Here is a 15,276-nt window from a genome sequence, read left to right as displayed (position 1 = left end):
AATCGTCTGGCGCCAAAGTAGTTCTAGTTGATTTGATGCAGAGTGCATTCATATATTTATTTATTAGTCACCTGGTGTTTAAATACCATGGCGTGAGAATACTCTTGTCTGTTGTTGAGATACGCAAAAATCATTATAATTTCAAATTTTTGTTTGCTGATGAACCATGCGCTGATGCCCATGGTTCACAGCTTCTCCATAAATCTGGTGGTAGAGATTCCAGTGAAATTCATCCTCACTCGAGCTAAGTTTTCTTCATGCTAGAAACTGCCGACTAAATTGAGCAGAGACATCAGATTTTGATCTTGCAGAAGTCAAGCGAAACTTTTATTTCTTCAGCTTTCGTTTGGAGCTGAAAGTTTTACTTCTAAAATAGGGCTAATTCGGCATTTCCTCAGTTTTATTTAAAGAATATCTGCCTGCAAGGCCATGATAAACCTCCAGGATGTGATCAGCAACCTGCCCGGCAGGAACCGATACCCATTTCATGTTGACGAAGAAAGACTGAGCTTTGCAAAGTTGGACGAACTGAACAGGGACCAAAGTGAAATCGTTCGGGAGGAAGCGGAGGACCAGGAGCCCTCCGGGGGGCTGGATTGTGAGCGACGCGTGGCTGGGATCGGCGACACCCGTCACCTCACCACCTGGGAAGCCGGCTGGAACGTTACCAACGCCATCCAAGTAGGTGCAAAGCCCCGTTTTGCTTTTCCTTATGTACAATTAAAAGTAAGAGAGCCGATTTGTCTTTTCAACAAATACATCTTTAAGGTCCTAACCAATTTAATGTAAATGTTATAAATCAAATAAAAGCCGACGGAGGCGGATTGTTCAGATGTCACATAAATATGGCTTCGATTTTGAAGGTGTTACGGGATATTGGAGCACAATAGCAAAGCTATCGCCAGTGTTATTAAAAAGACTAGTTTAACGCAAATCCTATCACATGATGGTGAAGGAATAATTCTTTCATGTGTAGCTACTTTGTGGTGTAACTCCCCGGCCGCGTGCTTAATCCAGCAATTTTGACGGGCAATTTAGAGAAAGAGGACATGTGAGGTTAACAAAACAACCAATAAATCTCAACAATCCAATCTAAAGAAAGAGAGAGATGGGTTTAGACAGAATCAAGCTGTATTTTACTCCTTGATTCAAATCATTTGGACACTCCTCGTCTTCTTCATTTCCTATTTCAAGACATTGTTTCACACAATGTTTTCGCCAACCGAGAAACCATCTGCACAATCTCAGAAATGCAGTTACCTATTTAAATGTTAACCTTGATGGGCGATCTACACTGTACCTGCATGTAGAAAAGGTTTCTGGGATATTTTTTTAACCCGTGGCAGTTTTCAACACTGTTGCCAGCATTGGCTCGAGTTTACGTGCACTTAAATAAATTGAAAGGATTCAATTGGAGTGAACTTTTTCCTTGGACTGATTAATTCCAGAGGACAGGCATAATGTTGGAAAAAAAAAGACACCTAGGCGATGTAGAAGTGAGATCAGGAAGCACTTGTGGGGTAGATAGAGTCTTTTTCAAATATCTTTTGAAAAAGATATCAGGTATCAATTTCAAATACCAGAGGGCATAGGTTTGAGAGAGGAAGTTTAAAGGAGAATTTCAAGGCACAAAAATGCTTGGAATATACTGCTAGAGGAGATGGTAGAACCAGGTACTGTAGGGACATTTAAGAGGCATTTACACAAACATATAAACAAGCTGGGAGGGCAGTCAGAACAATTAGATTAGTTTGGCATCAAAAGGCTTCTTCCTGCCCATTGCTGCTCCATGCTCTATGCCATTCACTCAATGAGTTGTGGAAATTGCTCCCCAATAAATTGTATAAATAAAAGACCAAATGACCTCCTGAAAATGAGATCCTTGGATGATGGTAGAAAAAGATACAGAACAAGGGTGGGTTAACGAAACCAGGGGATGGATCACCTACTTGATGTGGCTAAATAATGAAAGAGGTAATAGGGTCTGAATGACTGTACCTATGAAATCCAAGGAGCTCAGTCAGCATTTAATTAGTCATGTATCTCTTTCCTGTTTAAGATATTTTGATTTGCATGAATTAAATATGGTGTTTTCAGATATTGCAAAGAGATTATACTTAAGAAGAAAAGTTTCATTCATCTGGAGGTCCTTTGGGATAAGAGATAATGATGGTAGATTAAGGCTGTATGCATGAAGTAATGACCTTGATTGTCTTGAAACTGTAAACCCTTCAGGAAGAAATGGAGAGGAGGGGGCAAAAAGCTGGGAACAAAGTATCATGTTTGGTACCCACTAACTCAAAGTTGCCTTGTGTTCAAGACGACATGACTCCACCACAGGAATCTCAGAAGTTGTTTCCTCATTTTACTCAGACTTGACATAACATGCTCTGAAATTGCCAGGATAGATATCTTGCATGCAGTGCTGTTAGACAAAACTGTGGTTAATGATGCTGCTGGATGTGGAATAATGTCCAGGTATCTTCCAGTTCATTATCTGACAGCCGGCTTCGTTTCAATATTGTATTGGCAATTAGGGTGCACAGATCTTGGTGAAGACTCATTGACAAATTTTCAAATAGTCCATGGATGGGAGACTCCATGGGGATTTTGTGTAATTGTGTAATTGTGGGAAGGGAAGCTATTGCGGATGAATCTGTGCTTATGACTGAACTGATATAATATAGAATTAGTGGTGGATGATGGAGGGAAATTGTTGGGACAGAATGTGTGCATTAAAGCTGCAGGGAATTAGGAATGCTGTAGCTTCCTGATAATCTGTATTGACAGTGTGTTCTCTGTGGGAGTGAGTCTGATACTTCATATTGAAAATTACACTCATATTAATAACTAGTGACAAATAGTTCATATTGCATGTGTGTGAAATAAAATGTAATGTCAACTTTGTCACTGCTGCATCGCTGAACTTCAGTTTCCTTTGGCACATATTTAACTGTCCTTAGGATGTAATTGTGTTTGAAACATGAGATCCCTGGTTTTGGCAAAGTGACAGGACCACCACACTTGACACTTGATTTTACAGCCAGCTCTGGCAAAGCCAGTGTCTTTTCCAGTTATCAGAGCTGTAAGTGGATTCTGTGCCAACACCAGAAACCTGGAAATTGAATGCAAATCAACCTGCCCTTTTAATTACAACGTTTGCTGATCTGAAACGTAAACATAAGCATAAAATCATTTGATTTTTATCTTGAAGCAATTTTATTGTGGCTTTGAGTACTGTACCACACCCCTAAAACTGTATATACAATTCTATTAGCTGCCTTCAGTACCAAACTCTTTTTTAAAGACATTAACAATAAATGTCTGTTTGGAAATAATTTAAGTTTATAAAATCTCATGATCTCCCTTTCAATAAAAAGAGAATATCAGTTCATCACAACATTCCCTTTTGAGCACATTAATGAAGAACTATTAGGTTAAATGCTTAAAATCCAATTGAAACAAACATAACTATGAAGGCATAAAAAGCATTCTCTTGTGTCAGTATGAAATATGACTTTAAAACATTTTTTGACTATCAATCAATGTGATTGATGATAGAAGAAATATCAGACATGTTTCAAGGAAATTCAGAAGAAGAATTACTTTTCAGTGACATAATTCCTGCAAGCATCACAAACATGAAGTAAGACTTCAATCAAATTGAGTTGTATCAGGTATGATTTAGAATGAACTAATCATTGCATATTATAAATAGTAGAAACATCATGCAGGATATACATTTTTCACCCAGATAGCTCCCTTAGTTGCTCTTTCGATCTATGATGTTTTTCATCTGAAGATAACACAAACATTGGCTGAGTTTTCGACAGAACAGAAGGTTATGTAAGGATACAATGGGACACAGATGAGCTAGAAAATTGCTTTCTTGGGGAACTTGCCACAGTTCTCTGCAGATTTTGGCTGTCTCGGTTGTTTCTGTCTCTTCAGGCAGTCCCAGACAGCCTCGATGATGTTTCGATTAGGGCTCTGTGGAGGTCATACCGTCCAAAACCATATAAAAGATTGAGGGAGGCTAAGACTTTTGCACAGTACTGAATGAGTAAGTGTAAATTATTTTCTTCACAAAATTTTCACATAACACTTGAAATTCAGTTTGAGCTGATTCTCATTAAAAAAAACTTCTTGCAGCTTACATGAGATTTCTGAATGCACGAACACCATATATATGAAAGTTTACGAGTCTTAAATTCAATAGCAACTCTTTAGTTCAGTGGGTTCGTCTCAACGATAAGTGTTAGAAGAACTCAGTCCTGTCCTAGTGTAAAACACCTCCTGAAGCCTTTCTAATTTCTTCACTGACCATACTTTGATAATAAACACACTTTGAACTTCGATCATCAGGTCATTGAAGCATTGGCACTTAGGGACACCAAGTCACCTGTTTGCTGCTTCAGTTCTCGGGCACGTGCTAACCCAGTCTTCTTGCGTCCAGGTTCATTTACAAGAGTTTGAGAAGACTTAGTACATCACTAAATACTTCTGCAAATTTCTATAGAGGTATGGCTTTCTGAATGGCTGCATCACAGCCTGATATGGGGACTCCATGCATGAGATTCCGAGAGACTGCAGAGGGATTTAGACTCAGTGGGCTCCCCAGCAAAATCAGAATCAAAATAGAATCAGATTTAATATTGCAGGTTTTTACAAGTAAAACAAAGTGAAGCATTTCATGTTTAATGAAACCCAAACACATTTTATTGAACTCCAAAACCTGAGCACAAAAACACATTGAACTCTTTACGTAATAATGGCGTCACGTCAGATCATCCAGTGAAACCCCAATTCAATGTCGGTGGTTGTAAATTATGTACATTTCTCCCAATTATGTTACCCTACACAAGCCCCCCGCCCCAGAATTCACTAAAACCGGCACTGGGAGCCTCTCTGGAGCTCAGGTGAGCCGCCCAGCTCAGGTTCTGTGTTCCAGGGGTGGAGGACCTGCAGGTGCCCCTGGCTCGCCTGCAAGTGCATTGAGACGCTGACAGTCATGTTGTAATGCCAGGCTCGTAGCAGTGGAATACTCCAGATCTTGGTGGGCTGGTTTAAGGCGACCTAGCAAAATGCATTCAGGTTTACCCCTCTTATCTATGATAAAATGTTTTCTCCCCATTCCAAAGTGCAAAACAGGCCATCGTAAGTGGGCCTAAGGGATATGTTGGTGTGCATCATGGTGGACGAGTACAATCAAGGCGGAATGTAGGTCGACAGGAACCCAGGAGTGCTGTACACCATGATGGGAGGTAGGAATAGGTGAAAAGGAATTGAATCTAGCGAGGAGGGTGGGACGCTGTTGACAGGCTGACCAGGCGGTCGTAGCATCAGGAATGAAATCAACTGGCACTCTTAATGGCTGCCCGCATACCAACTCAGCCACAGGCGACTGCAGGTTCTCTCTTGAAGCTCCAGCAGGACCCAACGGGAGACGATCATGCCAACACTCATCCATCAGGGAAGCCCTCAGAGCTGCCTTTGCGGAGCAGTGAACCAGCTCGCGTAGGCTATTGGACTGCAGGTGATACTCCGTGGTGCGATGTAGCCTGACGCAAGATTCTCGGCCATCACAGCCCAGAGGTCTGATTGAATTGGGGTGCCAAGCTGAGCAACCCTGGTGCCGATGATTGCCCAGGCCACATCTGTGGCTATCAGCAATTATAGGGGGCTGTCCTCTGTCCACCTGGTATGGTCCTCCATGGTAAGTAGGTGCGTGAAACCACGGGAGTGGAGAAGAGGACCAACGAGGTCCACATTGACATGGTGAAAACATCACTCAGGGACTTCAAAAGGTGCCAATGTTGCCTGAACATAATTTCTACCCATTGGCACTCCACACAGGCTGCTGTCCAATTGTGCATGCTCTTTCTGAGCCCATGCCACACAAACCTCAGTGCAATCAGTTTCTGTGTGGCCTTCTGGCTCTGCCCTGGATGCAAGAGTCCATGTATGGAGATGAAAGCAATTCATCTCCAGTTTGTGGGCACGATGGGGTAAGGCCGTTCAGTTGAGACATTGCATGGGAGAGAAACCCCAGCTCCTCTGAACTTAATGTCAGCCAACTACAGGTCTGTGATTGCTGTTCAGTAAGACTGGACCTCTGGGTCAATAACTTGGTCTGCAGCCATGCCAGCATAGTCAACTCCTATGTGTTTGGCCTCAACTGTTGGCCATGAGAGGCAGCCAGCCACAGCATTATTCTTCCCCTCGATACGTTGTACATCAGTTGTGAATTTGAATTATGTAGGCTAGGTGGGGTTGCTGCTGTGCAGACCACGGTTCTGATATTTTGGCCATCACACGCACGAGGGATTTGTGGTCAACAAGCGCTGTGAAATGGCGACCCTCTCAAAGAAAATGAAAATGGTGGATGGCCAGATAGAGACCGAGAAGCTCACGGTTAAACGTACTTCCTTTCGGAGGGGGATGGAGCTGCCGGCTGAGGAGCTGAGTGGTTGCCACACGCCTCTGACCAATTGTTCATGAAGGGCACCCATGGCATAGTCTGAGGTGTCAGTAGTAATGGCCATAGATACTTTGGGGAGCCAGTAGGGTTGCATTAGAAAGAGCTTGTTTGGTAACATCAAATGCCCAGTCATGTCCGCTGACCAGTCAAGCACGTGATTATGGGTATTGCCTTTAAGCGCACTATACAGGGGGAGCATAAGTTCAGCAGCTTGCGGAATAAAGCCGTGATAGAAATTTACCATTCCTAAAAGCTCCTGTAGTTTTTTTGCAGTGCAGGGAGGTGGGAAATCCATAATAGGGGCTACTTTTGATGGGAGGGGTTTCGCACCTTCTGCAGAGAGGCGATGGCCGAGAAAGTGAATGGTTGACAACCCATTGGCATTTAGCAGGGTTAATAATCAACCTATATCCATATAGTGCTCAGAAAGTGTGTGGAGGTGAGATACCTGTTCAGAATTGGATGCATTGGTGACAAGTATGTCATCCAGGTAAACAAATAGAAAATCTAAGTCTTTTAATACAGAGTTCATCAGCCTTTGGAAAACCTGTGCTGCACTCACAGAAACTCACAAAGGCCAAACAGGGTTATCACATCTGATTTGGGAATGTCCTCCCAGCACACTGGCACCTGATCGGTTAAACATGCTAGAATGTCTTGAAAGTGTGGGAGCAGGTAACAATCGGGGGGGGGGGGGGGGCCTCATTAAGGTCTCAGTAATCGCCTCATGAGCAGCAACTACCGTCAGACTTAGGGACCATACGGAGGAGTGAAGCCCAGGGACTATTCGATAGGCATACCATTCCAAGTCCTTCCACGCTGGCAAACCCTGCCTTCATGGTTACCACCTCTCCTGGATCCAGTCCACGTGCACGGACATGGACAGGCGGGCCAGTTGTGGGAATGTGGTGCTCGACCCCATGTTTTGTGACTGTCGTGGGGAACGTGGGCTTGGTGAGGTTCTAGCACTTGAGTCGACTCAACGTGTGGTGGTGCATGCACCTGACAGAGTCGTTGCGGGAAAATTACTGGGAAAGCAGGGCAACCACCAAAAGTCCTTGACGCCCACAAGCTGGCATTTCATAAGATCGACTAACAGTCCTTGGGCACATGGGAAATCTGCACTGAGCAGAGGTGGAACCACTTTAGCCAGGACGAATTCTCACATGTAGTATCACCCTCTAAAGCAGAGTGTCACCCTTCATATCCCATAAGTCTGGATCCTGTTGCCATTGGCGTCCTCCAACGAGGTTTTGTCGCTCTTTGCCTTCTCATCAATAGGCGATGCTGGCAGCACACTCACTTGAGCGCCTGTGTCACACAGGAAGCGTTGTCCTGAAAGGGTCTCTGTAACAAACAGCAGGCAACCCTGGCAGCTGGAACCCATGATGTTCACAGATCTCTGATTTCTCGATGTTCTGTCACTGTTGAAGCCGCAAGACGGCTGGCACTTCCTAGCGTTGGTACCAAAGCGAGTGTGGTAAAAACCGACCTAGCTTTGTCTGCTTCACAGTTACGGGCGTCCTTACATTGACAGCCTTGCTGACTGGGCTTATTGAGGTAGAGAAAGGAGGAGGAATGATGTACTACTGCCTAGCTACGTCTAGATTAATCAGCTATTTTAGCAAGCTCCCTTTAGTCCTTCACGGGTGTATTACCACACGTATGCGGACCTGATCAAGCATTTATTGAATCAAGAGTTCTTTAAAAATAAAACAAGGATGGTGATTTCCCATCAGAGACAGCATGTGGTCCATTAGCTTGGAAAGCCTAGCATCGCTGAGACTGGGTAAGGAGAGCAACGGTTTGGCACAGACTAATGAAGGGTCTCAGCCTGAAATGTTGATCGTTTACTCTTTTCCATAGATGATGCCTGACCTGCTGAGATCCTCCAACATCTTGTGTGTGTTGCACAGTAAATAATTCGTTATCCTAGTGACAAGACCTCGATGGTGGCAGGGTACGAGTCTCACAGTCTGAGCCAAGAAGCTGTTACCCAGTCTGGCACCCCTAGACCTGATGCTTCCTGATGGTAGTGGGTCAAAGAGATTGTGGGATGGGTGGTAGGGATCCTCAACAATGCTTTGGGTCCACAGTGCTCCCAATAAATGTCACCAATAGGGGAGCGGGAGATGCCAATGATCCTCTCGGCGGTTTTTACTATCCTCTGTAGAGTCTTGCCTTGCAGCTTCTGTAACACACAATGATGCAGACTGACAGGACACTCTTGATGGAGCTCCTGTAGAAAGCTGTTAGTATGGGGGAAGGGAGCTTTGCATGCCTTAATCTCCTTAGAATGCTGTGCCTTCTTGAATAGTGAGGAGGTGTTGTGGGTCGAGGTTAGATCATCCATTATAAGCACACCAAGGTACTTGTGCTCTTCCTTCTGTCCACAGCAGAGCCATTGATGTGCACTGGACAGTGTTCAACCCGTGTCTTCCTGAGGTCCGCAATTATCTCTTTGTCTTGTCCACGTTGAGACTCAAGTTGTTGTTCTCGCTCATTTGGTAAGCCTCTCTATCTCCTGTCTGTATGGCCACTCATCATTGTTGCTGATGAGGCCAACCACTGTAGTATCATCAATGAAGCTGATGATGCGGTTTGAGCTGAATCTGGCAGTGCAGTGTAAACAACAGCAACATTGCAGTCAACCCTGGGGGTCACCAGTGCTCATCCTAATGGAGCTTAAGATGTTACTGCCAACTTGGACTGACTAGGGTCTTTCCATGAAGAAGTCCAAGATCCAGTTGCAGAGAGGGGTGTTGAGTCCTAACAAGAACAGAGAAAGAGGAGAAATAACAATTTTAGCATGAATTCTGAAAGGAACTTCTTGCTAACAGAATATAAGCATAATATTTGGACACCTCTTTCACTTATGATATGTTAATTTGACCTTAAGTAGAAGCTTCCTTTTGAAAAGAATGTACATCTTTAGCATTGTCAAAGATTAGTAACTAACAGTTAAAATGTCAGATCCAGAAATATTAGTTCAAATTGATCTGCCCTTTGGACTATCATTTCCAACGAGTTTTGTTTGTAACTAAGAAAATTCTCACAAGATTAATTTTGCTGTACAAGAGGACCGTTGATACAAGTTCTATTTTCTAACTTCCACAGGCATGTTTCATTTTTAACAATGAGCACAAACTTTATTTAATGGGTGTTCTTTTCTGATCTTTGGATTTTGATATTTGAACATTCTCAGCAATCTTTAAACTGATACACCTTTTTCCTTTGAATGTAAATTGTTAAATGAGGTATGACAGTGGATATACCCAGGATGAGGTTCTTAATATACGAAGGGTGATTGATAAGTTTGTGGCCTAAGGTAGAAGGAGTCAATTTAGAAAACCTAGCACATTTATTTTTCAACATAGTTCCCCCCCCCCCCCCCTACATTTACACACTTAGTCCAGCAGTCGTGGAGCATATGGATCATCTTGGACCTCCAGGAAGTGTCCACAGCAGGGGTGATTGATAAGTTCATGGCCTAAGGTAGAAGGAGGAGTTATTAACCACAAACTCTGCGTAATCACTCACAGGGTTAAACTGCATGTGCGTGTAACGAGAGCTGTATAAGTCAGCTCCTTCTACCTTAGGCCACAAACTTATCAATCACCCCTTGTATATTTAGTATGGAGTGAATTGTCTCAGTATCATAAAATAGCCAATTATGTTCAAAGGATGAAGTTCTATAGGTGTAAGTATTGCAATACACCAGTAAATTACAGCATGTCGACTTGATCCAATGCAACTAGCACAACACATTCAAGCTATCTGCTCTTTATAGTCATTGCAGTGTTCAGGGAGTTTTAATCAAGCTGTGGATTGCCTTGTTGTCTCAAAATAAGGTCCACTTTGTGATTCCTTACACCAAATAAAGTCAGTCTATGTCACCAAAAGAAAGCCCATTACTTTTAAAAGCGGAATGCAGGGGAAGTGGGATGGAAAATGCAGAAACAAGCAGGTTGTGAAATATATTGTGAAAGTAATTCTTATCTGCCAGAGAACGTATGACATACATGGCTTTCTCTCAGGTGGAGAGAACCCTGGTGTAGAACTAGACAACTTCTGGACTTCAAAGGTTTCTCTCCTGGTGTGGGAGTAGACATTTTGTTAGTGACCTCATGTAAGTGGTTATCGTGAGCAAACGTATCTTCATATGCCATCTCCTACTAACTGCACTATTGGTCTCGGGCAGATAGGACCACATCATCTTCCCCTGAGGAGCAGAAAGTGCTCGTCGTTTTTGAAGGAGCTGTTATGGCACCAAAGGTAGTGCTGAGACCGTTGAGATATCAGCCATGCATTGAAGGTTATGCACAGCTCGGAGGCCAGCGACCCCAGCATGGTGAGTGCAACTCTTAGCACACTCCCCTATCACGCAGCATATCACTAGGAGTTCACTCCCACTGCAGCTGTGGCAGGAGCTACCTGCTGATCACTTGAGTTCTTGCTGAACTTGATTTCAGATTTCTGACATTCATTATGCAGCAGAAAGCATGTAACAGTCCGACTAGTCTTCCATAAGATAGATTGAGGAATTCATTGACATTCTGTAAAGCCAACCACAGTTATACTTACTAAGGAATTTAATAGCCATCATTACTGAAGGGAATGGACGGGATATAATGCTGAATTTACAATTTAAAAATCACCATTCTCAACATTGCTGGGAAAGTAACCCAATACAACAAAAGGAAAATCAATAAAACTCTAGGCAGTTTTCTTTATAGGAAACAATTCAACCCAATTTATTAGCCATTAATATAATAAAACTTGAAACACAGCAAATTACAGTGGCCCTACATTGTAAAGTAGAAAGAAAAGACAAATCAAATGTGATCCCAGACCGTTTTTAAACTTAGAAGTGATAAAATATTACAGTTTAATATCATTAAAAACCAGCCATAATTAAGTTATGAGCAATGGCATAAAATTAATATTAAATGGAGTGGTTTATTCTGGAATTGATTTCACGGCTCAAGCACACATTAAGAATCATGTGTTCTTCCGAAAAGTTAGCTATGGTAGCCCAAAATATTTTTCAAATCAAGAAGAAATTACGTTTGCAGCATTTACTTGCGAAATTAATCAAAATTCAAAGTAAACAAATTAACCTAGGTTTAATGTTTTGACAGCTGTAATATTTTTAACAAGTTTTAAAAAAAATATGTAAATTGATGATTGTTTTAACTTTTCTGAAAGTGTGAATACTAAGTAGTTTCTTTTGTTTGATGGTGAATTTGTATTCTATGTATCCTTTACAGTGATTAATTGATTCTTCACAAAATTTGTTGCAGGTGGAGGCCTTTCTAAGACATTACAAAATAATAACATTTCAACACTTATGAGAGACACCATACAGTATTTCCATTATTATTGTTTCAGACATTGATACATTTCACTTTGGTGTGTAGAACTTTGAAATTGAGTTTCTGCTGTTCTGTATGGGTGTATTTCTCGACACGGTTATGCTCAGAGAACAAGAGAAACAGCAGCGAGCACACCACACTAAAGGTGAAGTCTGTATTGTTTGGAACTAAAAGCAATTGACCTTTTCTTTTGGTCAATTGTATATGGCTCCGAACGATACACGTGAACATTTTTGATACGGTTAGTGATCATAGTAGTCCTTTGCCTCTATCTTAGCTGGTCCCCAGGACTCAACAGTATTATACAAGAGGGACAGTGATCGTCCTTAGATGACCCTTCTCAAGAGTGGTTGTAGATGGGTCATATTCTGGGTGGAGGTTGGTGACCAGTGGAGTCCCTCAGGGATCTGTTCTGGGACCCCTTCTCTATGTGATTTTTATAAATGACCTGGATGAGGAAGTGGAGGGATGAGTTAGTGACACAAAGGTTGGAGGTGTTGTGGATAGTGTGGAAGGCTGTCAGAGGTTACTGCGAGATGTCAATATTTGCAAAGCTGGGCTGAGAAGTGGCGGATGGAGCTCAACCCAGAAGTGTGAGGTGGTTCATTTTGGTAGGTCAAATAGGATGGCAGAATATAGTATTAATGGTAAGACTCTTGGCAGCGTGGAGGATCAGAGGGATCTTGGGGTCCGAGTCCATAGGACACTCAAAGCTGCTGCGCAGGTTGACTATGTGGCGAAGAAGGCATATAGTGCATCGGCCTTCATCATCCATGGGATTGAGGTAAGGAGCCAAGAGGTAATGCTACAGCTATATAGGACCCTGGTCAGACCCCACTTGGAGTACTGTGCTCAGTTCTGGTTGCTTCACTCTGGGAAGAATGTGGAAACCATAGAAAAGGTGCAGAGGAGATTTACAAGGATGTTGCCTGGATTGGGGAGCATGCCTTATGAGAATAGGTTGAGTGAACTTGGCCTTTTTTTCTTTGGAGTGAAGGAGGATAAGAGGTGACCTGATAGAGGTGTATAAGAGGATGAGAGGCATTGATTGTGTGGATAGTCAGAGGCTTTTCTCCATGGCTGAAATGAAAGGACACGGTTTTAAAGTGCTTGGAAGTAGGTACAGAGGAGATGTCGGGGGCAAGTTTTTTTTACACGGAGGGTGTTGAGGGCAACGGTGGTGGAAGTGGATATGATAGGGTCTTTTAAGAGACTCCTGGATAGGTACAGGGAGCTTAGAAAAATAGAGAGCTATGGGTAACCCTAGGTAATTTCTAAAATAAGTTCATGTTCGGCACAGCATCCTGAAATTCTTTTTCTTCGCAAACATCCACAGAAACAGAGGACTGCCCCGAAGAATCAATGACAGTTAAACGTTAGAAGCCCAAAGCCCCCCCAGCTCCCCCCACCCACGCACAAACAGCAACAAGGCAATGTTCCCCCCTCCCCACCAGCTAAAAAGCATCAGCGCCCGCCACCAAGCACTCAAGTGTGCAGCAAAGCATCAATAAAGACACAGACTTGCAGTACCACAAAGATTACTCTTTCACCCAGTATTTGACATACCACAGGCTCTCTCTCTCCCTGATAAGGGAAAAAGAGGTTTCCCCATTTCAGAGCGAGTGGGGAGACATAACAAACAACTCGCAGATTTATGATGTTAAAAGTCTGTTGTGTCGCTTTCTCTGAGCTCTGTTCCAATTGAATCATCCCCGGAAAGGCTCAGGTCTCTGAACACACAGCTCCTGATGTTCCATGTTCTCCCACGATGCCTCAGTCAGGGGCACCGGCCTTGAAGCAGCCCGTCTGCAAAGCCACAAAAATCTGACATCCTGAAGGTGCTCATCTTCCAGGCCACGTCCTTGGGATATCAAAAAGCGGCCGGTCATGAGGCCCTGAGAGCGGCTCCCATTTCCACAAAGAACCATTGTCAGAGGGTAACTCCAGGTCAGGGTCCGCTTTCTTTCTTTTTTTAGTCTTTCTATTGATTTAATAAAAAGTGTGTATACAAACGAGAATATCTCTGATATATATGTCGATAGCAGTACATACAGGAGGTAAAGTAAACAATATCAGAATCACACAGTGTTGATCTACAAAGTATAAATTTGATATAGAATGTATAATTCTCTTATCAATTTATGAAGAAAGGAAGAACTATTAGAAATTTTTATTAAAAAAAAACACTATTCTAAACAGAAAAAAAAGGACTGGGCAGTCCACCCTGAGAGAGAAACCAAGAGAAAAGAGACTGTGATCAAATCCAGGGTTCTAAAAAAATAGCTGGAAGAAAATCAGTACCAAAATCAGATCATATGAAAACATTGAATAAAAGGTTCCAGATTTCTTCAAATTTAAAGGATGTATCCAATGTCTGACTTCTTATTTTCTCTAGACTTAAACAGGACATGATAGAGGGTCTTCAAAAGAACCTTGAAAAGGTAAAAAAGAAATATCAAAGATAGAAAAAGAAATGATTACAAGGATGCAAACAAAGGAGTCGCCGTTTAGCGCCATCTTAACTTTGCTCTTCCCTCCAGTTATAGGGAACCTTGGTTTACAAGAGTTATTGAGCCCCTGTTTAAGAGAAGAATGTAGGTGCATAGCAACTATAGGCAGGTAGAAACAATTGGGGTGCTCATGAAGTATAAGGAATGCAAGATGACACTTTAAAAAGAAATGAAGGTGCACCCTAAGGGAGTCAGATAGTGAAGAGCTCCCCTGTGGCCGTCCCCCTCAAGAATAAGTAATTCATTTTGTGTTCTGTCAGTGGTGACAACCGATCTGGGGGAAGCAACAGCAACTGTGCTACTGGCACTGAGTCTGGCCCTGTGGCTCAGAAGTGTGTTGGAACTGAAGAGCATGGCAACAGTAATAGGGGACTCCATAGTCAGGGGTACAGACAGGCGATTCTGTGAACGTGAAAAGGAAACACAGATGATAGTTTGCCTCTCGGGTGTCAGGGTCCGCAATGTTTCTGGATGTGTCCACAATATTCTGAAAAGAGAAGGCAAGCAGCCAGAAGTCAAGGTACATATTGGCACGAACAACATCGTAGAAAAAGGGAGGAGGTCCTGAAAAAAGAATGTAGGGAATTAGGAAGGAAGCTGAGAAGCAGAATCTTAAAGGTAGTAATCTTGGAATTGCAGCCAGTGCCAAACTACAGTGAGGATAGGAAAAGAATGAAGTGGCAGATAAATGTGTAGCTGAAGAATTGGAGCAGGGATTCAGATTTCTGGAAATTTGGGACCTCTTCTGGTGCAGGTGGGACCTGTACAAAATGGATGAGTTGCACTTGAATTGGAGGGGGACTAATATTCTTGCAGTCAGACCTACTAGAGCTGTTAGGAGTAATTTAAACAAATATGGCAGAAGGATAGGAAACAACGTGATAGAGCTGAGGATGAGCCAACAGGTTTA

General features: G+C 42.7%; 1 protein-coding gene across 1 annotated transcript in view; it reads left to right on the top strand.

Moving 5' to 3' along the window:
* The first annotated feature begins 429 nt into the window (after nucleotides 1-429).
* si:dkey-126h10.1 (vesicular inhibitory amino acid transporter) overlaps nucleotides 430-15,276 on the top strand; it is a 41,461-nt gene continuing 26,614 nt past the window's right edge. The window contains exon 1 of the mRNA XM_059981352.1: nucleotides 430-681. Within this exon, the coding sequence (XP_059837335.1) occupies nucleotides 430-681 (252 nt within the window). The remainder of the gene's footprint in view (nucleotides 682-15,276) is intronic.

Source organism: Hypanus sabinus, chromosome 10, assembly GCF_030144855.1.
Source record: "Hypanus sabinus isolate sHypSab1 chromosome 10, sHypSab1.hap1, whole genome shotgun sequence".
NCBI lineage: Eukaryota > Metazoa > Chordata > Chondrichthyes > Myliobatiformes > Dasyatidae > Hypanus > Hypanus sabinus.
This window is presented reverse-complemented; position numbering and strand designations above follow the sequence as displayed.